General features: G+C 37.8%; 1 protein-coding gene across 7 annotated transcripts in view; it reads left to right on the top strand.

Moving 5' to 3' along the window:
- LOC6045174 overlaps nucleotides 1-24,815 on the top strand; it is a 72,137-nt gene that overhangs the window by 32,155 nt on the left and 15,167 nt on the right. Inside the window, exon 1 of one of the 7 annotated variants that reach the window (XM_038259493.1) lies at nucleotides 944-1,899. The exons of the other annotated variants lie outside the window; for them this stretch is intronic. Within the exon in view, the coding sequence (XP_038115421.1) occupies nucleotides 1,867-1,899 (33 nt within the window). The 5' untranslated portion in view covers nucleotides 944-1,866. Of the gene's footprint in view, nucleotides 1-943; nucleotides 1,900-24,815 lie in introns of those variants that run through there. 7 annotated transcript variants of the gene reach the window in all.

The following is a 24,815-nucleotide window of genomic DNA, read 5'->3' as shown; positions in this document are numbered from 1 at the left end:
CCAATCACACAAAATAGTTTATTTGGTAATAGGGAAGGCCCCCACAAAATTTGAGCCAAATCAAAAAATACAAATAAAATCCATTTACGACCTACTTACGATAAATCAATTTCAAAAATGCTTGAGTCTGTTGATGCTACACGTCATTCAAGTGCCCTAAACTAAAAACAAATGAAATATTGTTTCAATATGAAAAAAAAAACGAAAATGAGTGTCGGAGGTCACGGTGGCTCTTACGGCTTTTTGAAAACTCTCCCAAAATGTTTCCCTATGTTTCATGTCATTTTCGATTTGTGATCCAAAAATTAAAAATTGAAAAAAAACTTAAAATGCTTTATTCTATTAAAAAAATGCAGAAATAAATGTTATTCAGAATATCCTAAACAGTTAAAAGAAATAATGGTCATATTTCATCTGTAAAAGGGTACAACTTTCTATCAGGAAAATATGTAATTTTAAGCGTAATCCAAATTGTGCAATAGTCTTATACAAATTTTAAAACAGGTAATTTGAAAAATAAACATTTATTCTTCTGTAAAATAGATTTTAAAAAAATAAACAAAAAATATTCTATAACTTTGTGAATGATTTTGCGGGGAAAAAAATAATTTGTTGTCAAAACAGATATAAATTTGTAACAAACTTCAAAGTTCCCAGTTCTAAATGACCATGGTTTACAAACTCCCAGAAAACACAACCAACAAACGCGTTTCTTGGCATCACCACCAACTTTATTGTTAACTTCCGTAGCATTGATAAAATTCAAGCTACAGCCAAGCTGAGCTCACGAACAAACGATGAAAGCAAGTTAGGAGAGAGAGAGAGAGAATTTCCCAACACCACCATGATCGAGACCATTCTCCACCGGTTTCTCTCTATCTTTCTCTGCTCTTTGTCGACTCAACTGTACTGGCCCGCTCTGGTGAAGGAAAAAGGTGACTTAGTTTCCAAGCGACCGCCGAGCTGCCCAGTTGACTCGGAGCGGCGTGCGTGCGTGATTTTGCTTGTGAAAATTTTGCGATTAATCGGTGACCGACACCTGTGGGCAGTGAATTGGGCTCTTTTTTATACACGTGTTCAATACGAGAGTCCTTGAAGTGTTTTGGTCGTCATTTCCTAAGCCTATGTTCAAGAGTTGGAATGCAGTGCAGTTGCAGTTTTAAGCATTTCGAAAGGAAGTTGTGTGATCAAGTGTTGCTCAGATGAAAAGCTCATATAACAAACCACCACACTACCATAAAACCACCACAGAAAAGTGCACAGAGTGAACGGAGTGAAGGAGAAAAAAAAGAATTAATAATTGCCACGTTAAATAATTTTCCGCGAGCCCATAGTTGAAGCGTGGCAGAAGTAGAAGAAGAAGCAGTTGAGCGCCCCGCGAGTGTTTTAAACGTGTAGAGAAAAAGTGTTGATTTATTTCGGTGTAACCGCCGATTTTTGGGCCATAGTGAAAATGTGCCCCCCAAGCGTGTCCAGTGGAATCGACCAGCAGCAGCTGATATTGGCCAACTGTTGTGGTGGCGGTGGAATAGTTACCAACCATTAAATAAAAAATAAACTTCAAACGTTGATCAAATTGCAATTTTCGGTGGTTGTGGACCCTTGAGTTTGGGGAGTTTTCCAAAAGAGGAAAAAACGAAAGAAGAAAAACCGCAACGCAGAGCTTGGTGCGATCCACCCCTTCGGAGATCGGATCTTGGCTGCTAGAGCGGGCTTTACACAACTGGTCGTAACGAATCAACGGTGCCTGCTGATTCATAAAACAACAGCATCTGAGGAAGAAAGTAGCGAGTAGCTAGTGGAGCTAATCGTCATCGGCGTCGACAAATTAAAAGAAAAAAACTAGATTGTCCAAAATACGCAACCATGGATAGCGTTATGAGCGATTTGCTCCTAAATGTATGTATTTTGAGTTTTTTTAGAGCAATTTTTGGGTTCATCTTGGGTCACTTGGTTTAAGTGATAAAGCACATGTGGTTAATCGATTGAGACGTTTCGTGTTTAAACTCTTGTTAGGTTGGCTTAGATGATGTTTTTTTTCACATTTCGACTAATGTTTTGCTTTATGAAACCAGTCTAATTATAAGCACTCTTTTGTAACAATAATGTCTGTTTCAAAGTATTATTACAAAGTAAAAAAATGTGTAATTTTGGAAGGTTTAATATTACCTTTTTTTGTACTGTGTTATAACCTCAACTTAGACTGAAAAAGTGACATTATACCGGGAAAAGAGGTAAATTTAAACAATTTTATTGATAAAATTACACATTTTTCTGACATAAAAAATGTACTCATTCCCAGATGTAATATTACCAGGATTTTTTACTGTGTACTTAAACGAACATCAGAACTTCAAAAAAGTTTTAAGCTTATGTTTTTTAATAGCCACTTGAGAAATATAACGAACACTATTAACCCGTATAGGCCTGGGTGAAATTGGAATCACTAAAATGGCCATAACTCAGCGAAAACTCAACCAATTTACATACTTCTTTATTAGTTGGACTCGTTAGAATGTCTATTTTCCGAAAATGACCCGCAGAACCCGGAAATGTTCCGGTGGCCGGAGATATTCCGGTGGGTCACTGGGTCAAACAGGGTCAAAAATGGCCATTTTGGGTCCCGCACTATTTTGTTGATAGAAATCTTGGAAAAACACATTTTTCATGTTACGATCTTTGTTCTGCCAACAGACAATACTGACCAATGATTTTGCACCACCGGGGATGTTCCGGATTGAGCGGGCAGGTTCCCTACCCCGGGGGAACCGGTCAAGGGACGGTCAGAAATAAAACTATTTCTATCATGGCAATATGGGTGTCAAAGTTCATCATTTTCAAAATCAAGCTCATCTTTGATCCCCAAAACCACTTTTGGACCGATCTGGCCACTTTGGGACCGGTTCCCGGTACTCCAGTGAAATCCGGAATAAGGCAAATTACGGGAATATTTCTGAACAATTTTTGACTGGGCAATATGGGAGTCAAAGTTCATCATTTTCAAAACAAAGCTCATCCATGATCCCCAGAACCACTTTTGGATCGATCTGGCCACTTTGGGACCGGTTCCCGGTACTCCGGTGGAACCCTGAATATGGCAAATTACGGGATTATTTCTGTATAATTTTTGACTGGGCAATATGGGTGTCAAAGTTCATCATTTTCAAAACAAAGCTCATCCATGATCACCAAAACCACTTTTGGACCGATCTGGCCACTTCGGGACCGGTTCCCGGTACTCCGGTGGAACTCGGAATATGGCAAATTACGGGATTATTTCTGTATCATTTTGGCATGGCAATATGGATGTCAAAGTTCATCATTTTCAAAATCAGGCTCATCTATGATCCCCACCAACCGATCTGGCCACTTTGGGACCGGTTCCCGGTACTCCGGAATATGGCAAATTACGGGATTATTTCTGAACAATTTTGACTGGGCAATATGGGTGTCAAAGTTCATCATTTTCAAAACAAAGCTCATCCATGATCCCCAGAACCACTTTTGGATCGATCTGGCCACTTTGGGACCGGTTCCCGGTACTCCGGTGGAACTCGGAATATGGCAAATTCCTGAATAATTTTTGACAGGGATATATGGATGTCAATGTTCATCATTTTCAAAATCAAGCTCATTTATGATCCCCAAAACCACTTTTGGACCGATCTGGCCACTTTGGGACCGGTTCCCGGTACTCCGGTGGAACTCGGAATATGGCAAATTAATTATTCCTGAATAATTTTTGACAGGGCAATATGGATGTCAATGTTCATCATTTTTCAAGCTCAATGATCTTTTGGACCGATGGACTTTGGGACCCCCACTTTTGGAATCGGGTTGACAACATCATCAAAATCATCATTTTTCAAAATTCGATCTGGCCACTTTGGGACCGGTTCCCGGACTCGGAATATGGCAAATTACGGGATTATTCCTGAATAATTTTGACAGGGCAATATGGATGTCAAAGTTGATAATTTTCAAAACCAAGCTCATACATAATTTCCAAAACCACTTTTTCGATCTGGCCACATTGGGACCGGTTCCCGGTACTCCGGTGGATCTCGGAATATGGCAAATTACGGGATTATTTCTGAATAATTTTGACAGGGCAATATGGATGTCAAAGTTCATCATTTTCAAAATCAAGCTCATTTATGATCCCCAAAACCACTTTTGGACCGATCTGGCCACTTTGGGACCGGTTCCCGGTACCGGTGGAACTCGGAATATGGAAAATTACGGGATTATTCCTGAATAATTTTTGACAGGGCAATATGGATGTCAATGTTCATTATTTTCATAATTTAGCTCATCTATGATCCCCAAAACCACTTTTGGACCGATCTGGCCACTTTGAGGCCGGTTCCCGGTACTCCGGTGGAACCCGGAATATGGCAAATTAGGGGATTATTTCTGAATAATGATGAACTTTGACATCCATATTGCCATGCCATAAATTATACAGAAAAAATCCCGTAATTTGCCTTATTCCGGGTTCCACGGAGTACCGGGAACCGGTCCCAAAGTGGCCAGATCGGTCCAAAAGTGGTTTTGGGGATCATGGATGAGCTTGATTTTGAAAATGATGAACTTTGACATCCATATTGCCCAGACAAAAATATTCAGAAATCATCCGTAATTTCCTTATTCCGGATTTCACTGGATGGAGTACCGGGAACCGGTCCCAAAGTGGCCAGATCGGTCTAAAAGTGGTTTTGGTGATCATGGATGAGCTTTGTTTTGAAAATGATGAACTTTGACTTCCATATTGCCCAGTCAAAATTGTTCAGAAATAATCCCATAATTTGCCTTGTTCCGGTTCCACCGGAGTACCGGGAACCGGTCCCAAAGTGGCCAGATCGGTCCAAAAGTGGTTTTGGGATCATAGATGAGCTTGATTTCGAAAATGATGTACTTTGACATCCATATTGCCCTGTCAAAATTATTCAGAAATAATCCGTAATTTGCCATATTCCGAGTTCCACTGAGTACCGGGAACCGGACCCAAAGTGGCCAGATCGGTCCAAAAGTGGTTTTGGGATCATAGATGAGCTAAATTATGAAAATGATGAACATTGACATCCATATTGCCCTGACAAAAATTATTCAGGAATAATCCCGTAATTTGCCATATTCCGAGTTCCACCGAGTACCGGGAACCGGTCCCAAAGTGGCCAGATCGGTCCAAAAGTGGTTTTGGGATCATAAATGAGCTTGATTTTGAAAATGATGAACATTGACATCCATATTGCCCTGTCAAAATTATTCAGGAATAATCCCGTAATTTGCCATATTCCGAGTTCCACCGGAGTACCGGGAACCGGTCCCAAAGTGGCCAGATCGTTTCAAAAGTGGTTTTGGGATCATAAATGAGCTTGATTTTGAAAATGATGAACTTTGACATCCATATTGCCCTGTCAAAAATTATTCAGGAATAATCCCGTAATTTGCCATATTATTTCACTGGAGTACCGGGAACCGGTCCCAAAGTGGCCAGATCGGTCCAAAATGGTTTTGGGGATCATAAATGAGCTTGATTTTGAAAATGATGAACTTTGACATCCATATTGCCCTGTCAAAATTATTCAGAAATAATCCCGTAATTTGCCATATTCCGATTTCACTGGGTACCGGGAACCGGTCCCAAAGTGGCCAGATCGGTCTAAAAGTGGTTTTGGGGATCATAAATGAGCTTTGTTTTGAAAATGATGAACTTTGGCTTCGATATTGCCCTGTCAAAAATTATTCAGGAATAATCCCGTAATTTGCCATATTTCGGGTTCCACCGAGTACCGGGAACCGGTCCCAAAGTGGCCAGATCGGTCCAAAAGTGGTTTTGGGGATCATAAATGAGCTAAATTATGAAAATGATGAACATTGACATCCATATTGCCCTGTCAAAAATTATTCAGGAATAATCCCGTAATTTTCCATAATCCGGGTTCCACCGGAGTACCGGGAACCGGTCCCAAAGTGGCCAGATCGGTCCAAAAGTGGTTTTGGGGATCATGGATGAGCTTGATTTTGAAAATGATGAACTTTGACATCCATATTGCCCAGACAAAAAATATTCAGAAATCATCCCGTAATTTCCCTTATTCCGGATTTCACTGGATGGAGTACCGGGAACCGGTCCCAAAGTGGCCAGATCGGTCTAAAAGTGGTTTTGGTGATCATGGATGAGCTTTGTTTTGAAAATGATGAACTTTGACTTCCATATTGCCCAGTCAAAAATTGTTCAGAAATAATCCCATAATTTGCCTTGTTCGGGTTCCACCGGAGTACCGGGAACCGGTCCCAAAGTGGCCAGATCGGTCCAAAAGTGGTTTTGGGGATCATAGATGAGCTTGATTTCGAAAATGATGTACTTTGACATCCATATTGCCCTGTCAAAAATTATTCAGAAATAATCCCGTAATTTGCCATATTCCGAGTTCCACTGGAGTACCGGGAACCGGACCCAAAGTGGCCAGATCGGTCCAAAAGTGGTTTTGGGGATCATAGATGAGCTAAATTATGAAAATGATGAACATTGACATCCATATTGCCCTGACAAAAATTATTCAGGAATAATCCCGTAATTTGCCATATTCCGAGTTCCACCGGAGTACCGGGAACCGGTCCCAAAGTGGCCAGATCGGTCCAAAAGTGGTTTTGGGGATCATAAATGAGCTTGATTTTGAAAATGATGAACATTGACATCCATATTGCCCTGTCAAAAATTATTCAGGAATAATCCCGTAATTTGCCATATTCCGAGTTCCACCGGAGTACCGGGAACCGGTCCCAAAGTGGCCAGATCGGTCCAAAAGTGGTTTTGGGGATCATGGATGAGCTTGATTTTGAAAATGATGAACTTTGACATCCATATTGCCCAGACAAAAAATATTCAGAAATCATCCCGTAATTTCCCTTATTCCGGATTTCACTGGATGGAGTACCGGGAACCGGTCCCAAAGTGGCCAGATCGGTCTAAAAGTGGTTTTGGTGATCATGGATGAGCTTTGTTTTGAAAATGATGAACTTTGACTTCCATATTGCCCAGTCAAAAATTGTTCAGAAATAATCCCATAATTTGCCTTGTTCCGGGTTCCACCGGAGTACCGGGAACCGGTCCCAAAGTGGCCAGATCGGTCCAAAAGTGGTTTTGGGGATCATAGATGAGCTTGATTTCGAAAATGATGTACTTTGACATCCATATTGCCCTGTCAAAAATTATTCAGAAATAATCCCGTAATTTGCCATATTCCGAGTTCCACTGGAGTACCGGGAACCGGTCCCAAAGTGGCCAGATCGGTCTAAAAGTGGTTTTGGTGATCATGGATGAGCTTTGTTTTGAAAATGATGAACTTTGACTTCCATATTGCCCAGTCAAAAATTGTTCAGAAATAATCCCATAATTTGCCTTGTTCCGGGTTCCACCGGAGTACCGGGAACCGGTCCCAAAGTGGCCAGATCGGTCCAAAAGTGGTTTTGGGGATCATAGATGAGCTTGATTTCGAAAATGATGTACTTTGACATCCATATTGCCCTGTCAAAAATTATTCAGAAATAATCCCGTAATTTGCCATATTCCGAGTTCCACTGGAGTACCGGGAACCGGACCCAAAGTGGCCAGATCGGTCCAAAAGTGGTTTTGGGGATCATAGATGAGCTAAATTATGAAAATGATGAACATTGACATCCATATTGCCCTGACAAAAATTATTCAGGAATAATCCCGTAATTTGCCATATTCCGAGTTCCACCGGAGTACCGGGAACCGGTCCCAAAGTGGCCAGATCGGTCCAAAAGTGGTTTTGGGGATCATAAATGAGCTTGATTTTGAAAATGATGAACATTGACATCCATATTGCCCTGTCAAAAATTATTCAGGAATAATCCCGTAATTTGCCATATTCCGAGTTCCACCGGAGTACCGGGAACCGGTCCCAAAGTGGCCAGATCGTTTCAAAAGTGGTTTTGGGGATCATAAATGAGCTTGATTTTGAAAATGATGAACTTTGACATCCATATTGCCCTGTCAAAAATTATTCAGGAATAATCCCGTAATTTGCCATATTCCGGATTTCACTGGAGTACCGGGAACCGGTCCCAAAGTGGCCAGATCGGTCCAAAAATGGTTTTGGGGATCATAAATGAGCTTGATTTTGAAAATGATGAACTTTGACATCCATATTGCCCTGTCAAAAATTATTCAGAAATAATCCCGTAATTTGCCATATTCCGAGTTCCACTGGAGTACCGGGAACCGGACCCAAAGTGGCCAGATCGGTCCAAAAGTGGTTTTGGGGATCATAGATGAGCTAAATTATGAAAATGATGAACATTGACATCCATATTGCCCTGACAAAAATTATTCAGGAATAATCCCGTAATTTGCCATATTCCGAGTTCCACCGGAGTACCGGGAACCGGTCCCAAAGTGGCCAGATCGGTCCAAAAGTGGTTTTGGGGATCATAAATGAGCTTGATTTTGAAAATGATGAACATTGACATCCATATTGCCCTGTCAAAAATTATTCAGGAATAATCCCGTAATTTGCCATATTCCGAGTTCCACCGGAGTACCGGGAACCGGTCCCAAAGTGGCCAGATCGTTTCAAAAGTGGTTTTGGGGATCATAAATGAGCTTGATTTTGAAAATGATGAACTTTGACATCCATATTGCCCTGTCAAAAATTATTCAGGAATAATCCCGTAATTTGCCATATTCCGGATTTCACTGGAGTACCGGGAACCGGTCCCAAAGTGGCCAGATCGGTCCAAAAATGGTTTTGGGGATCATAAATGAGCTTGATTTTGAAAATGATGAACTTTGACATCCATATTGCCCTGTCAAAAATTATTCAGAAATAATCCCGTAATTTGCCATATTCCGGATTTCACTGGGTACCGGGAACCGGTCCCAAAGTGGCCAGATCGGTCTAAAAGTGGTTTTGGGGATCATAAATGAGCTTTGTTTTGAAAATGATGAACTTTGGCTTCGATATTGCCCTGTCAAAAATTATTCAGGAATAATCCCGTAATTTGCCATATTTCGGGTTCCACCGGAGTACCGGGAACCGGTCCCAAAGTGGCCAGATCGGTCCAAAAGTGGTTTTGGGGATCATAAATGAGCTAAATTATGAAAATGATGAACATTGACATCCATATTGCCCTGTCAAAAATTATTCAGGAATAATCCCGTAATTTTCCATAATCCGGGTTCCACCGGAGTACCGGGAACCGGTCCCAAAGTGGCCAGATCGATCCAAAAGTGGTTCTGGGGATCATGGACGAGCTAAATTTTGAAAATGATGAACTTTGACACCCATATTGCCCAGTCAAAAATTGTTCAGAAATAATCCCGTAATTTGCCATATTCCGGATTTCACTGGAGTACCGGGAACCGGTCCCAAAGTGGCCAGATCGATCCAAAAGTGGTTTTGGGGATCATAGATGAGCTTGATTTTGAAAATAATGAACTTTGACATCCATATTGCCATGCCAAAAATTATACAGAAATAATCCCGTAATTTGCCATATTCCGAGTTCCACCGGAGTACCGGGAACCGGTCACGAAGTGGCCAGATCGGTCCAAAAGTGGTTTTGGTGATCATGGATGAGCTTTGTTTTGAAAATGATGAACTTTGACACCCATATTGCCCAGTCAAAAATTATTCAGAAATAATCCCGTAATTTGCCATATTCCGGGTTCCACCGGAGTACCGGGAACCGGTCCCAAAGTGGCCAGATCGATCCAAAAGTGGTTCTGGGGATCATTGATGAGCTTTGTTTTGAAAATGATGAACTTTGACTCCCATATTGCCCAGTCAAAAATTGTTCAGAAATATTCCCGTAATTTGCCTTATTCCGGATTTCACTGGAGTACCGGGAACCGGTCCCAAAGTGGCCAGATCGGTCCAAAAGTGGTTTTGGGGATCAAAGATGAGCTTGATTTTGAAAATGATGAACTTTGACACCCATATTGCCATGATAGAAATAGTTTTATTTCTGACCGTCCCTTGACCGGTTCCCCCGGGGTAGGGAACCTGCCCGTTCAATCCGGAACATCCCCGGAGGTGCAAAATCATTGGTCAGTATTGTCTGTTGGTAGAACAAAGATCGTAACATGAAAAAATGTGTTTTTTTCCAAGATTTCTATCAACAAAATAGTGCGGGACCCAAAATGGCCATTTTGACCCTGTTTGACCCAGTGACCCACCGGAATATCTCCGGCCACCGGAACATTTCCGGGTTCTGCGGGTCATTTTCGGAAAATAGACATTCTAACGAGTCCAACTAATAAAGAAGTATGCAAATTGGTTGAGTTTTCGCTGAGTTATGGCCATTTTAGTGATTCCAATTTCACCCAGGCCTATACGGGTTAAGGTTTAAAACAGATGTTTTTGTAAAAAAAATATTTTTTAAACTCGTTGTAATGTAACAACAACAATGAAAATTTTAAAGAAAATATATTGTTTTAAATTGAATTTGAATTGAAGTTAATTCACGATTACGAGAATTGATTTTTTTTCTGTGTAGGCTTAGTGATTTTTTACGCTCAAAAATTGCAATTTTGACGGGGACCATAATTCCAGAACCCCAAATTTCACAGAAATTTCGCGGAACGTGATTTTTTTTTTAAATTACCTTGGAAAAGTTACAGAAACTACTATTTTTACTATAATTTATAATATTTTTCAAGTAGCAATAAATTTGCCTTAATTATTACACCAATCTAATTTCAAAATGTCTTTGTTCTGTTTAGTTATGTACGTATGATCTTTACAAAAAATTATCAACCGAATAAGAACTAAAGCAAAAAAATTAGAGTAAAATATGTGCAACACACTTTTCATAAGCTCTGCAAAACAAGTTATCAACCTTCAAAAGTTTTGCTTTAAAAAACAAAATGCTAAAACATAACCTTTGCCAAATTTTTTAAATTTAATAACAAATTAAATCTTAACATTTCTAAGTTCCACAGGGACCATTTAGCCAAATCATCTAAGGCTGGTACAAATATTTTTAAAAGTTTTCGTCACCCCCCCCCTTCAGAATTGGCCCGAAAAATCAGGGGGCAAAAAAAAATTTACAGTAAACTTCAAAATTTCAATAAAAATTCAAGTGCAGCCAGCTGAAATCAAATTAAAATACATTCTTCTGCGTTTGAAATCATTTTTAGCATGTTTGGGTTTATTAAAAAATCTTAAGATTTTTTGAAAATTTTCGATGCAAAATCTTTTTTTCGATACAATTTTTGTTTTTGTCAGATCTTAGTTTTTTTTTGAAAACTAATGATTGCAAAACAACTGAACTAGTGTAAAATGCATTTTAAAACACTTTTTTAATTTAAATGTGAAGACTATGGCTTGTTATGTTAATCAGGTCGACCACTCAAATTCCATTTTCAAATTCCCGACTTTTTCCCGACTTTTTTTCCAGACTTTTCCAGAATGCTCAAATAATAGGCATTGGTTATCTAAAGAATGATATCAAACAAAAAACTTTCTATAAGAAAAGTCAATATTTACCACAGAGAAAAATTCTCAATGAATTTAAAAATATTCAAGTATAGACATTTTTTGTAAACACACAAACTAAACAACAAATAAAAAAAACTTCAAAAATGGAATTTCATTATCATGATTCAGAGTAGAAACACTAACAATTAGTCTTTGAAAAAATTATCGAAAGTTCAACAAATACTTATAACTTCCATGTTATTTTTTAAATTGCCAAACGTATAGTTTTTGATACTTCGTTTCAACTGGAAATAACAAAAAGTTAAAGATAACTGAACTTAAAATATCGTTCCTATTTTTTTTAAACTTCATCATCATTTTAAATCAAAGAATGATTAAAACATACTTGCTGTTATCATTCATTCAAAGGATTTGGAAAAAATGTCAAGGAATTCATAAAAAAATGTGTTTGCCAAGTTTCCTTATTAATTTTGTAATTTTTTATATTTTTTTCAATGTTAATTTCTCTAGTGGTCAGTATTTAACTGTTTTTTTTTTCAATGAAGATTCAGTTTGATATGATTTTATGTTTTTCCACTTATTTTAAGCAAAATGTTTGAACAGACAATTTTGCAATAACTCAAAATTTCTAGGATTATTTTTTTGCAATTTCAATATTTTCTTTATGTTTTCAAAACGTAAAAAAGTTTTTCAATTTTGGGTTTTATTCGATATTTGAGTTTTGTGATGATTCAAGCTTTATCTATGGTAAGTAATTTACCCACACTCACAAAAAAAAGTTCAAGGGCAGCATTTAAAAAAAATATATTTTAAATTAATTATTGAATTTAGTTAAACAATTAAAAATATTTACCAAAAAAAAAAAACATTGCCAAACTCAAGTTGGAATCTGTTTAATTTTCAATTATGTGACAAAATTAAATAGAAAATAGAATCATAATTTTAAGCTGGCCATTAGGCTCTATTTTTATTATTAGTTTTTCATAAACTTTACCTCTTGTTTTTAATAGCGATAATTTGATTCATAAAAAATATTATGAAAGTCTGTGTCAAAAACTCTAATATTCATTAAGATTTTGAATGTCTTAAACAGCTTTTCATACTCAAATATAATGAAATAGTGAAAAGAACCTTAAATTTAAAGTAAGTTACTAAAGCAGCAATGAGTGAATTCAATTTGAAAATTGTACAATATATTACAAAATTATTCAAGAGTTAAAACACAATTTTTAAACAAATTTGCTCAGAATTCCCGACTTTTCCCGACTTTTTGACAAAAAATCATAAATTCCCGACTTTTTCCCGATTTTTGGCAGATTTTGGCGAATTCCCGACTTTTTCCCGACTTTCCCGATTTCCCGACTTGAGTGGCCACCCTGTGTTAATTTTTATATTTTTTTTATTTTTTTTATTTTTTTGCCCCCCCCCCCCTTGACCTCGGCCAGGGCCGAGGGACAAAAACTTTTTTAAATATTTGCATCGGCCTAATTTCGTTAAAATTTCACGGGACTCAGGAAAAATCTCTTATTATTCATGAAACATAAATTGGTAGTAAAGAAATTGTTACAAGGAGTGAAAACATGATTTAATATAGTAAGTTTTCAAAGAAAAAGGATAAAATTCAATCAAAAAAATAAAAAAGTATACAAATTTAAATTACGATCCTTGGTTTCAACATTTGAATGAAAAAAAAGTTTTAAAATGCATTATACACCTCTCCAGTTATTTTACCATCAATAGTTTCCAAAATATTTAAATATTGACGAAAATTTAAAATTTTTGCGGTGCTGTGCATTGGAATTTCATAAAAATTCAAAACATTTTTAAACAAGCCCAAACATGCTAAATATGATTTTCAATACAGAAAAATGCATTTTAGATTGTTTTCAAATGATTAGACTAATATTTTCTTGGAAATTTTGAAGTTTTTTGGAAAAATATTTTTTTTGCTCTCTGATTTTTCAGACTAATTTAGATGGGGGGGAGGGGGGGAGGGGGGGGCGACATAAACTTTGAAAAATATTTGCAACGGCCTAATTTATTTAAATAAAAGCTTTCTGGATGCAATATTTGTTGAGTTTTGTTAATTTAAGTATAGATTAAAAAAAATTTAGAATTTAGCGGAATTTCACGGAAATTACCAAATTTTACGAATTTCACGCTGTCCGCGAAATCGTGAAAATTCACTAACCTAACACATAAGTAATCATGCGCAGTAGGGTGACAATAAAAAAACGACATCAGAGATACCCTCTGACTCGGTTCCTTAGGCAAAAATAAGTATCTGTGCCAATTTTGAGCCAAATCGGTTAAGGTTTAAGGGTCGCTTTTTATCGTTTATGTTTATATGAGGAAAATCGCAAAATCGTTTTAGTATTTTTCTGCCAGATAGTGGATTCTTGTAGGATATTCAACTTCCTACAACTTTACCGAAGGGTGCAAAACGATCCGAGTTGATCCTTATTTTTGGTGATTTTATTAGCAAATAGTATTTTCTTATATACTTCTTATATACCGCTTGTATGCATTCAAGAATATACACATTTCGGAAAGTAAGAGCACGAAGTTTCATGCGTTCAGTAGACTAACATAGAGATGTGCTTATTTGGTATATTTTTGAGCTCATTACCAGGGAAGGTATTTGCCGATGGGCCTCCAAAAAGCGTTTATAATTTATTTCCTTCCAGTTAAGGAATTTACTATAATCATGTATGGAGCACTTGTAGATATTTTACTAATGAACAACTTTGTAGACATTGTTTACGCTCTAGTGTCAACAGCATTCACTTTGGAACAAAACAATGTTCTACAAAATTGTTCGTTTGTACAAAATCTACAATTGCTCCATACATCATTATAGTGAATTCTGTAACTGGAAGGTAATAAATCAAACGAGGGCTTCGCGATGGTTTTTTGCCATTTGCCATCCCTGCTCATTACACAATTCACAATCGCACATGGTTCTGCCCAATACGTATGTATATGGCTTATCTGAGAAATTTGGTGATAGCAAGTCTTTCCAAGGTTTTGATAACGCTAATCCAAAGGCAAATATTAAAAAAAAAAACCAGAAGTTCTAAATGTTCTGTGCATCCTTTTCAAACGTATTTACATTTGCTTTGAAAATCACTGCAAAAAAAACATTCCAGACTTGGGATAACGCACGGGGTTTCGCGGGAAACCCCGTACAATTGCCGGTCGATTAATTTGAATTTCCCATAAATGTGTGTGCAAGGCTCAGTGCCGCCATCATCACCAGCACCACCACCGTCACGCTTTCATTCTCCGGCAATCAAATGTGACTCTGTGTGTGCTGGTGGTGATGAATAATATGCGGGATCTTATCAACGCCTCCGTTGATTGTTGCTCGCTCTGTTCCCAAGAGGTTGTCAAGTGTGAGGATGTATTTGTTCGTAGTATGTGCTTCGCATGAATCGAACATATAAAACAGGAGGTTAACCGGTACAGTGTTGCCAGTCAAAGTTAAGGATGTACACAGAAAAAAATATGTAAATATACACTACATGTAAACCACGTTTCACATGTAAATTCAGCTAATGGATTTTTTAAATGTGATGTAAACGGTTAAATCTCATGGAAAAAGCGATCATGTAATTTAAAATCGAATGTAATTAACGATTTTGATGTAAATCAACTTTGTTTTTGTCAATCTGAAATCGCGGAAATAATGTAATTTATGAATCTAATGTAAACTTGCGTCATGTATTTTTAAAACAAATGTAATTTTCAATTTCGAACTAAGTTTGCAATTGACAACTGAACAAAACAAAACAGATTTCATTCTTTGGTGGGAAGTGGAGCAAGAAGTTTTCGGATGATGCACTTATTGAACGCATTTTAATCGCCTTTTAGTAGGCAACTACGTGCTGCACTTTGTGCGCTGCACCGGTTGAAAATCAGCGACGGGTGGATCCCTCGTTTGCGTCAGGTCGGACGTCGGAGAGAAACGTCAAAAATCATCAAAATAAACAAATCGGATTTTGGTGGCTGGTGAGTAAAAGTTGCAGGTGCTTGGAGTTTTTATGCTGGTTTGCCGGAGGTAAAAACATTATCTTGTTATTTTAACAGTTTTTACCTAACAAATGTTTTCCCATAAGTTTTTCTACAGGCACGGAAGATTGCGGAATTTCGGAAATTGTGGAAGGTCGTTTGATGTCATAGCCGGTGAGTAGTAATGTTTTGATGTTTATCCACTAATTAATGGATTAAAATATGAGAATAGCTCTTTTCTAGAACTGCATAAGGTGCGGAGCTGGTACGTTTAAGAGGAGATCATTCACTAGAGGAACCGACGGGTCACCTTGGCCTCGGAGTAACCGTTGTTGGCCTTCAAGAGCTCCTCATTAAACGTTTTCTGGTCCACATTGCGCTTCTCCGCCTTCTCGACGATGCTGTCCTTCTCGGAGCGGGAGTATGCTATCAAGTCTCGTCGCACGGGACAGTTGTCGAGGGACAGACGCGTCGCACGAGACAGTTGTCCTGACATAGACCGGTAAGATCAGCACCTCCCTTCTTCAACGTCTTGTGGTTTCGATTTCCGGAACCCTTACAGATCAACGACGTAAACGGCAGTTAGCTCTTGTTCTTCTTCGCCTGCTCCTTACGTTCCAATAGTTCTTCGTTCCACCGACCTTATCCACCACCGCAATTGCTACCTTCGGCTTCCCTAGACTCTTGAGTATGTATAGTACAGCGCCATCCGGTCGGTGATCTTGCCCTTCGGGAAGCGACGTACTCCTCCTGCAAGTAGCATGTTATTGAGGCCGTTCGCGAGCATCCTTTTCTGGTCACCCCCGGTTTTGGCCGGGCGGCTTTTTCCTTGATCGTGTCCATCTCGAAACACGTATGAACTCCGAGAAAAGAAATTTGATTAGCATTTTATAGTATTGAAGAATGTTTTACTTGCTTGAAAGTATTATACCAATTTTCGGCACATTAAATTGTTATTATCTTTTTCTTTCGCAGTCATCCATACAATCGTTTTTGAGATTTCAAAAAGGGAAGATGATACACTGATCAATGGAACATTTGACGTGGAAGCTGGACAAGCGTTCTGGGCAATCGCCATCCGACATATTATGAAAACTAGATCGTGGCTTGGAAGTTTTGCCACCAAATGACCATGGCTGTACAGCCTATAACTTGTAATAGATAAATCCGACTATCTCGACGGTAACGTTTTTCTGCAAACCACAGGTGAGTTAGGCCAATTATGAAAGTTTCTAAATATCTTAACTAATTTGCCCTCTATACTACACACAGGTTTCAACCCGATCAACACGCTCAGTGTGACCTCGATGTCCTCGGCGGCCCAAAGCGCCGCTCATCCCGTGCATCCAAGACTCGAACCAATTCTAGAATTGTCGAACTCTACGCGAACCTTCCCTCGGATCTGCTGACAGGCCGTCACTGACACACCTCCTGATCAAGTCGTTTTTCTACCAGCTCCGCAACCTACTGTACTTGGTGAACCTTTTTACTAAAGGTATTCAATCTTCAGAACGCCATACCCACCTTTGGCCAGCAAAGAGGGAGACTCGTGAGTAAGTTCTCTAGTGCTAATATCAAAATTTAGATTATTTTTTTTTGGTACTAAAGTGGTAGGAGTGAGTACCTCGTTAGTCATCGAATGTATATTTTTATCGCTCCGTTGCATTTAGAATCTGAAAATTCTATCAGATTCTAGATTCAACGGAGCAAAAAAAATTTTTGGCTTGAAAAATTTACATTATTTTCATTGGAAATTTACACGATTTCATAATATTTTGGTAAGGATCGTTTACAATGAAAAACATGTAAATTTCCGATAAATCTAATGTAAATATACATCATTTATCATGATACCTTTTGGTACATGATAAATAATGTAAATTTACAGGAATATTTTTTTCTGTGTACCTCAAATAGTAGAAACCGTGCAAATTTGAATGGAACAAAGTAGGGTCGCGTACCTTAATACGCTGAACCCGTAATCGTAACATGCTATCAGTAATGGTCACTCCCGAGTACTGAGGGGAGATGTATGAACTGTGAAGTATTACGTAACTGATAGTTGCTCCATCGTAACGTGTAGCAATCACACCGCGGAGGGCACTTACGAAGAAAATAAAATGGCTCGCGACGCCAAGACCCCGGGCCCTGGAGGGCGCCCCCTATTTATAGCACTACGAGGCCAACAAGGTGATGCATCACAGACACAAATTAATGCATTTTTACCAAGAAACTGCCAAGACCAAGTGAACCCAAAGGGTCGGGAGTCGGGCTTTTTGCTGGAGCAGTGCTTATTCTGCAGAAGCCAGCCGTAATTACTGGTTGATGAACTGACTTGTTTTTTTTTGCCATGCATAGCCGGGGTTGACCTTGGCCGGGCACGTCGGTAGGGTGGTAGATTTGTGCTACTGATGGTGACGACAACCCATATGTGGAATGGGATGGACAAGAGGGGTCATATTAGCTTTTTTGTTCCAGGTAATCGATGATGTGTTCGTCAATCGAATGCCGTTTAACAAAAACAAAGTAAATTGAGATATGTGGAAATCACCCATATCATGCTGTTTTGCTAAAAAATAAAAAATCTTGGTCTTTCCCGAAGTTTAGCGGGCGAATCGAAATATTTCGTTAGAGGTTCTAGAGCAACTGTTTTTATAAGTTTTTTTTTTAATTCATTAGATATTTCTTTAGAAAATTCGATAAAAATCGATAGATTCAAGTACATTTTCACTGGGTGGCCACTAAAATCCCATTTACGAATTGCCGACTTTTCCAGAGCCACACAGAAAAAATGAAAATGAAAGCTTTCATAATTTTGTTTAAGATAGAAAACTTTAACAGTCAGTGTTTTAAATAGAAACAAAAGATTTCAAAAAAAATCATGTTTTATTTTGAAAAACATAAACACCTAAAAATAATTTAATTTTAAATCTTATTCTGAACTTCGTTTAATAAAAAAAATCTAAACATGATTTCAGTTATTTTTCTGTAAACAAATCAAAAGATCATAGAATTTCTGCAAAATTGTTTATAATTCTTTTTTTGATGCGAAATGAAAATTTCATGAATAAATTTTGTAATTTTTCAATTGATTTTGAAAAACGTGAACAAGTTTTTTTTTGGAATTCAAAAAAACAAAATCATACATTATCTCATTTTCGACATATTCATAAAAAAACGTTACTTAATCCACCCTTAGGTTGTTGGTGCCTTCCTCTCATTCAAAGGGTAATGCTATCCAAAATAGACACGCTCGTGGGAAGGTCTACCTATCCAAAGATAGGTCGCATGATATATTTGGAATACGTTTTCATCTAAATATCTGAGAACTAGCCTCCAAAAAGTGTATAAATAACTCTTAAGTGCTTATAACTTTTGATAGGGTTGTCAGATCTTCAATGTTTTGGACGCGTTGGAAAGGTCTTTTGATTACCTGTTCAACGACGGGTTGCATGAAAGATCCGGACAACGTTTTCATCGTGATATCTGAGATCCGGCTTCCAAAAAGTGCATAAATAACACTTAATTGCTAATAACTTTTGATAGGGTTGTCAGATCTTCAATGTGTTGGAATTATCGCATTGGAAAGGTATTTTAAATACCTTTCTAAAAATGTATAACATGCTGGGGTTTCTTACAAAAACCACCCTTTTTAAAATCTTCCGGACTTTAGTCAAAATCGTTTTTTTAGCATAACTTTTGAAGTACTTTATTAAACTTCATAATTTTCAATAGCGACTTATGGGACCCCAAGACGAATCGAATGAGACCAAAACGGTCCAAATCGGTTCAGCCAGTGCTGAGATAATCGAGTGCATATTTTTTGGTGCACAGACCCACATCCCTACACACACACACACACACACACACACACACACACACACACACACACACACACACACACACACACACACACACACACACACACACAGACATTTGCTCAGAATTCGATTCTGAGTCGATAGGTATACATGAAGGTGGGTCTAGGAGGTCTAATTGAGAAGTTCAGTTTTCGAGTGATTTTATAGCCTTTCCTCAGTAAGGTGAGGATGGCAATAAGTTATTTGCGCCTTATTTTAATAAAATTTAAATGTAAGCTGCAATTGTAACCTTGCCGCATTCAAGTTTTGATCATATCTCGATTTTTCAAGCCATGTGATTATTAAACAAAAATCTAACATTACGCGGTCATTGTCGTTGAAGCTCAAATTGGGTTTTAATAGTTTTGTTGTTGTTTATACCACGGGACATGTGGTGTAGGGGTAAGCGTGGATGCCTCTTACCCAGTCGGCTTGGGTTTGATCCCAGACGGTCCCGGTGGCATTTTTCGAGACGAGATTTGTCTGACCACGCCTTCCGTCGGACGGGAAAGTAAATGTTGGCCCCGGTCTAACCTAGAGGGTTAGTTCGTTAGCTCAATCCAGGTGTAGGAGTCGTCTCTCTGGGTCCTGCCTCGGTGGAGTCGCTGGTAGGCAGTTGGACTCACAATCCAAAGGTCGTCAGTTCGAATCCCGGGGTGGATGGAAGCTTAGGTGTGAAAAGAGGTTTGCAATTGCCTCAACAATCAAGCCTTTGGACATCTAGTTTCGAGTAGGAATCTCGCAATCGAGAACGCCAAGGCAATGCTGTAGAGCGAATAATTTGATTTGATTTTGTTGTTTATAATTTACTTTTACTTTAAAGTTTTGAGTGCATTTAATTTAAATATTGGAGAAAAAAAAATACTAAATTATTCAAGAGTAAGAAATAAATTCCTGAACAGGTTTGCAAAAGATTCCTGACGTTTTCCCGATTTTTCGTGGATTTTGGCAAACTTCTGATTTTCCCGATTTCCCAACTTGAGCAACCACCCTGCTAAGACATATCCATAAAGTTGCTGAGTTGAGATTTTAAATTACGTATTGACCTCCAAAAAAAGTTTCCAACCCAAATTTACTAGATTCCTGCCATTATTTCTAGAGTATTTTTAAAAAAGTCCCAATGAAATAACAACCCATAGTTTCAACATTTGCATGGAAAAAGTGTTTTAAAATGCATTTTTGCAATCATTAATTTTCAAAAAATGTAAGATTTGACGAAATCAAAAATTTCCAATCTAATCTAATCTAACCCTAGCGCAGCCAGTCTTTCGAGGGCATCCTGGAAAATGCCTTAGGTTGATTAACGCCTAGCATCCTCTTGTCATTATTAACAATTGCAGTGCCCCAATGCAATAAATTGCTTTGAAACATCACAAACGTTAAAGCGGCCAGGCCAACTGCGTAAAGTTTACCGCAAAGATGATTCGTTGAACTGGATTGAATTTGAACACGAATATTCAAACAACAATACACACAGAAAAAAATATGTGAATTTACACAGCACGTAATTACTGTTTCTTATGTAAACTCACTCAATGTAATGTTGAAATATGATGTAAAGAGTAAAAAATCATGGAAACTTCTCCAATGTAAATCTAAATCTAATGTAAATCATGAATCTAATGGAAACGTTGAGCATGGAAACTCAAATCTGATGAATTTCTACCCGTGTTCGGCTTCCTGTAAATTCCTATTTAATGTAAATCATATATCCAATGTATTTCTGCCAAACGTTGACTTCAAAACTACCCGAACTAAAAATAGTAATATTTGGTTCTCTTTCTATCGCTCTCATACTTCGCTGGCCCACTGCCTGTGCCTCGACCTGAACAAGTTGATGCTTTAGCCGCTCGTTTACAAAATGCGAAGATGGCTCAGTCGGTAGCGGGTAGCAGCAGTAACACCGAACATTCTTCCCGTCGTCCGTTCGATTCCAGGCCAGCGTTATTCCACTTGGCCGTCGACGAGAAAGCATCCCCTACCTGAGAAACAACTTTTTAAAATCATAATTTCCTTTTGCTGCCCGCTTCAATCATTTTAAAATAGAACATAGGCCACACCCTTTTCCTACTGCAATCCAAGTCGAGCTTCTCATTCCCATTGGCCAATCAGAATTAGTTGATTTGAACTAATGTAAATTCAAAAGTAATGTAAATTCCAAAACTAATGTAAATTTTCAAAACTAATGTAAATTTCCAATGAATATAATGTAAATTTCCAATGAACCTAATCTAAATTTACATCATTTATCATGATACCTTTTGGTACATGATAAATAATGTAAATTTACAGAAATATTTTTTTCTGTGCAGTTCTGAATCTACAGGGGAGGAAGAAACGTGGGGATCCCCCGCTCACGTTCCTGTTTTATAGGCAATAAATCGTTGGAAGCCACCATGCTAAGAAGGTTTGGTGCTCCGGGACTCTCGGGGATGGGACATTGTAGTTATTTCCACAAATGCCCTGGACACTATTTGCCGTGGTTATAGCGCCACAACTCGCTCAGATTTGACGAAATCAAAAATTTTAGCGAAAAAAAAACTTTTTGCGATAATACATCGAAAATTTTCAAAAATTCTTGGGATTTTTAAATTAACTCAAAAATGCTAAAAATGATTCTAAACGCAGGGGAATGCATTTTTAATTAATTTTAGCTGATTGCACTTGAATTTCCATTGAAATTAAGTTTTTTTTAAATGTATTTTGACCCCTGATTTTTCGGGCGAACTTTGAAGAGGGGGAGACAAAAACTTTTAATAAAATTTGTACCAGCATTATTAAAAATATTTAAAGCTATTAGTTTTGTTTAAAATTGTTCAACTTACAGCCTCGATTTGCTAGCCACTTGAGCAAAACCACAAACTGCGTGATCATCGACAAACAAAAAAAAACCCGGCGAATAAACGACAGCCACGAACGCGACGCCGGCTTTTCAACAAACACACACACTCCGACTCAATTCGCATACCTTCACGCAGGTTAATGAGCTCTACAAACTCTCTCCCTCTCTTACACGCTTGCGAATCCCAAGCTACTCAGCTCGCCCAGAGAACGGCATCGAGCACGTGTTCCGAGAACCAAAACTGTCGACGTATGCAATACCGCTCTCTTTTTTTTTGGGCTAGCTTGGAGCGAATTCGAAAGGGAACCTGTTTTTTTAACCGGGTCTCTACGCAAAGTGACGCAATTTTACAGTCGTGTCGTCGGCACATCGAGAGCAAGTCTTGAGGTAAAACAATTCAATCAAAGGTTGCTCTCGAAGGAGAAACAGGAGACACAGGTCGTCGTAGACAAGCTCGATATGAAAGTCATTTTGAACCGACCTGGTAGGTACTACACTCTTAGTGGGGACGACGAAATTTAGGTCATTGTGGAATTCGTCATCGTTGTTCGAGCCAGTACCGCGGAGTTGCGGTCATGACGAGACTGGCATTCGAAAACGAAAACAGTAATAGCTTGTAACGGGACCTGACATTCTTCGATAAACATTTATTTACTTCTCTCTTACATGGTTGCTTTGTTGATTGGGTTTTGGTAAAGAGTTCTTCAAGAACTTGAACCTGATTGTAATCACAGTTAGTTGCCACTTGCATAACTTTTTATTTGTTCCGTTTGTTTGAAAGGAAGAGAACGGCGTCGGAGAAAGTTGTTCTACCGGTTTCTTTCAAATTGTCCCAAAGTCGTTCCAACGGCAACGTGGTGTTCTTCAAAGTGAACGGCCTCCAAATGTTGGTCGGCGTCGCGTCGTCCACATGCAGATTTTGTGCAAACCTTCGCCGGTCCAGTCGATTTACTTTAGTCGCGTTTTTTGGGTTGAATATTTGGTGCATGCAATTTCGTTTCGGCAGTTTCGATTCAGCCCGCGGGGGGAGCTCTACGAATTTTGTTGCCATGCCATCATGTGGTCTGTTTTACGGTACACACGGTCTTGACATTTTGATGATTTTTAAGCTGGAACTGGTTGGTAGAGAATTTTAAAGGTTTGCAGTCTGATTTGTAGAAACGAGTTTGGGCGTTGCTGTCTCTCCTGGGAGTTCATAATTTTCAGAATAAAGTTTATTGTATAACTTGTTGCTTACTCAGGGTGGCCACCAGATTTCGATTTTCAATTTCCCGGTTTTTTCCCGGTTTTCTCCCGAGCCCAGAAGGAATTTTACGAAATGTTTTTAAACCAAATTACAATGTTTTTTATGCTAACGTTAGTACCAACATACTTTTTGAACGCATACATTTGGTTCAAAGTTTGAATTCCTCAAGAAAGCTTTCAAATCTTGAGTAAAAAGTGAGTAAGTTGTAAACGAAGCCGTTTTTATCTGTTTCCAATCCGAACATCTAATTTCCATAATGATTGGGAATTTTCATCATCATACATGTAGATTTTATAAACTCAAAATAAAAATTGTTTAATTTTTTAAAATGAGATTGATTATTACTACAATTTATTAATTTTGTAGAAAAAATCTGCAAAAATAAATTGTTATCAACATTTATGTAAATGCTCGTTAATTCGTTAGTTGCCCCGAAAAATCAGGGGGCAAAAAATATTTTTCAAAAAACATTAAAATTTTAATTGAAATTTAAGTGCAATCAGCTGAAATCAATATAAAATGCATTCCCTTGCGTTTGGAATAATTTTTAAGCATGTTTGGGTTGATTTATTAATCTTTTAATTTTTTAAAATTTACACCTTTAGTTTTTTTTTGAAATTTTTGTTACCGTCAAATCTTACATTTTTTGAAGACTAATGGTTGCAAAACAAATAAACTAGTGTAAGTGCATTTTCGATCACTTTTTGAATTCAAATGTTGAGACTATGGATTGTTCCCCCACTTGACCCCGGCCAGAGCCGAGGGACAAAAACTTTGAAAAATATTAGCATCGGCTTTTTTTTTCAACATGATCTCAATTTTTGTGTTGATGTAGTAACCACCTAAAAGTGATTGCCTGTATTTCAAGTGACTTTTTTGTAGCAGAATTCTATCTATTTTGTTTTTTTCAAATATCTGAAAGTTTTACATAAATTTCAAACGACATTTAAAAAAATACTTTGCAAAAAAAATCATTGCAAGTTTTCCTTAATAATTTGTCTGGCTGAGAATCTCAAATATTATCAAATAAAATAATATTTACAAACAGAAACTCCATGATATTATTATTTTTAAGTTGAAATATATTATAATTCAACGGTTCTCAATTTTTTCTAGGCTAGGTACCCTTTTTCTAGGCTAGGTACCCTTTTTAGTGTTACTTTAGCTGCTGGTACCCCCTAGCGTTCATATATGAAATTTTTCTACATTCCAATTCACGAAGAAAGAAACTTGAATTTTGAAGTATTAAAAATGTCGTAAATCATGTTTCTAGAGTTGTTTAAAAACATGGATAGGCCACACAACGTCCATGTACATTTCTTCAAATCAGTTTTCTTAATAAACCTTCAAAATAAAATGTTGTACCCTGTTTTTCTTTAAAA

The sequence above is a fragment of the Culex quinquefasciatus genome, chromosome 3, assembly GCF_015732765.1.
Source record: "Culex quinquefasciatus strain JHB chromosome 3, VPISU_Cqui_1.0_pri_paternal, whole genome shotgun sequence".
Taxonomy (NCBI): Eukaryota; Metazoa; Arthropoda; class Insecta; order Diptera; family Culicidae; genus Culex; species Culex quinquefasciatus.
Note: the sequence above shows the minus strand (reverse complement) of the source record. Positions and strands in the feature narration are given on the sequence as shown.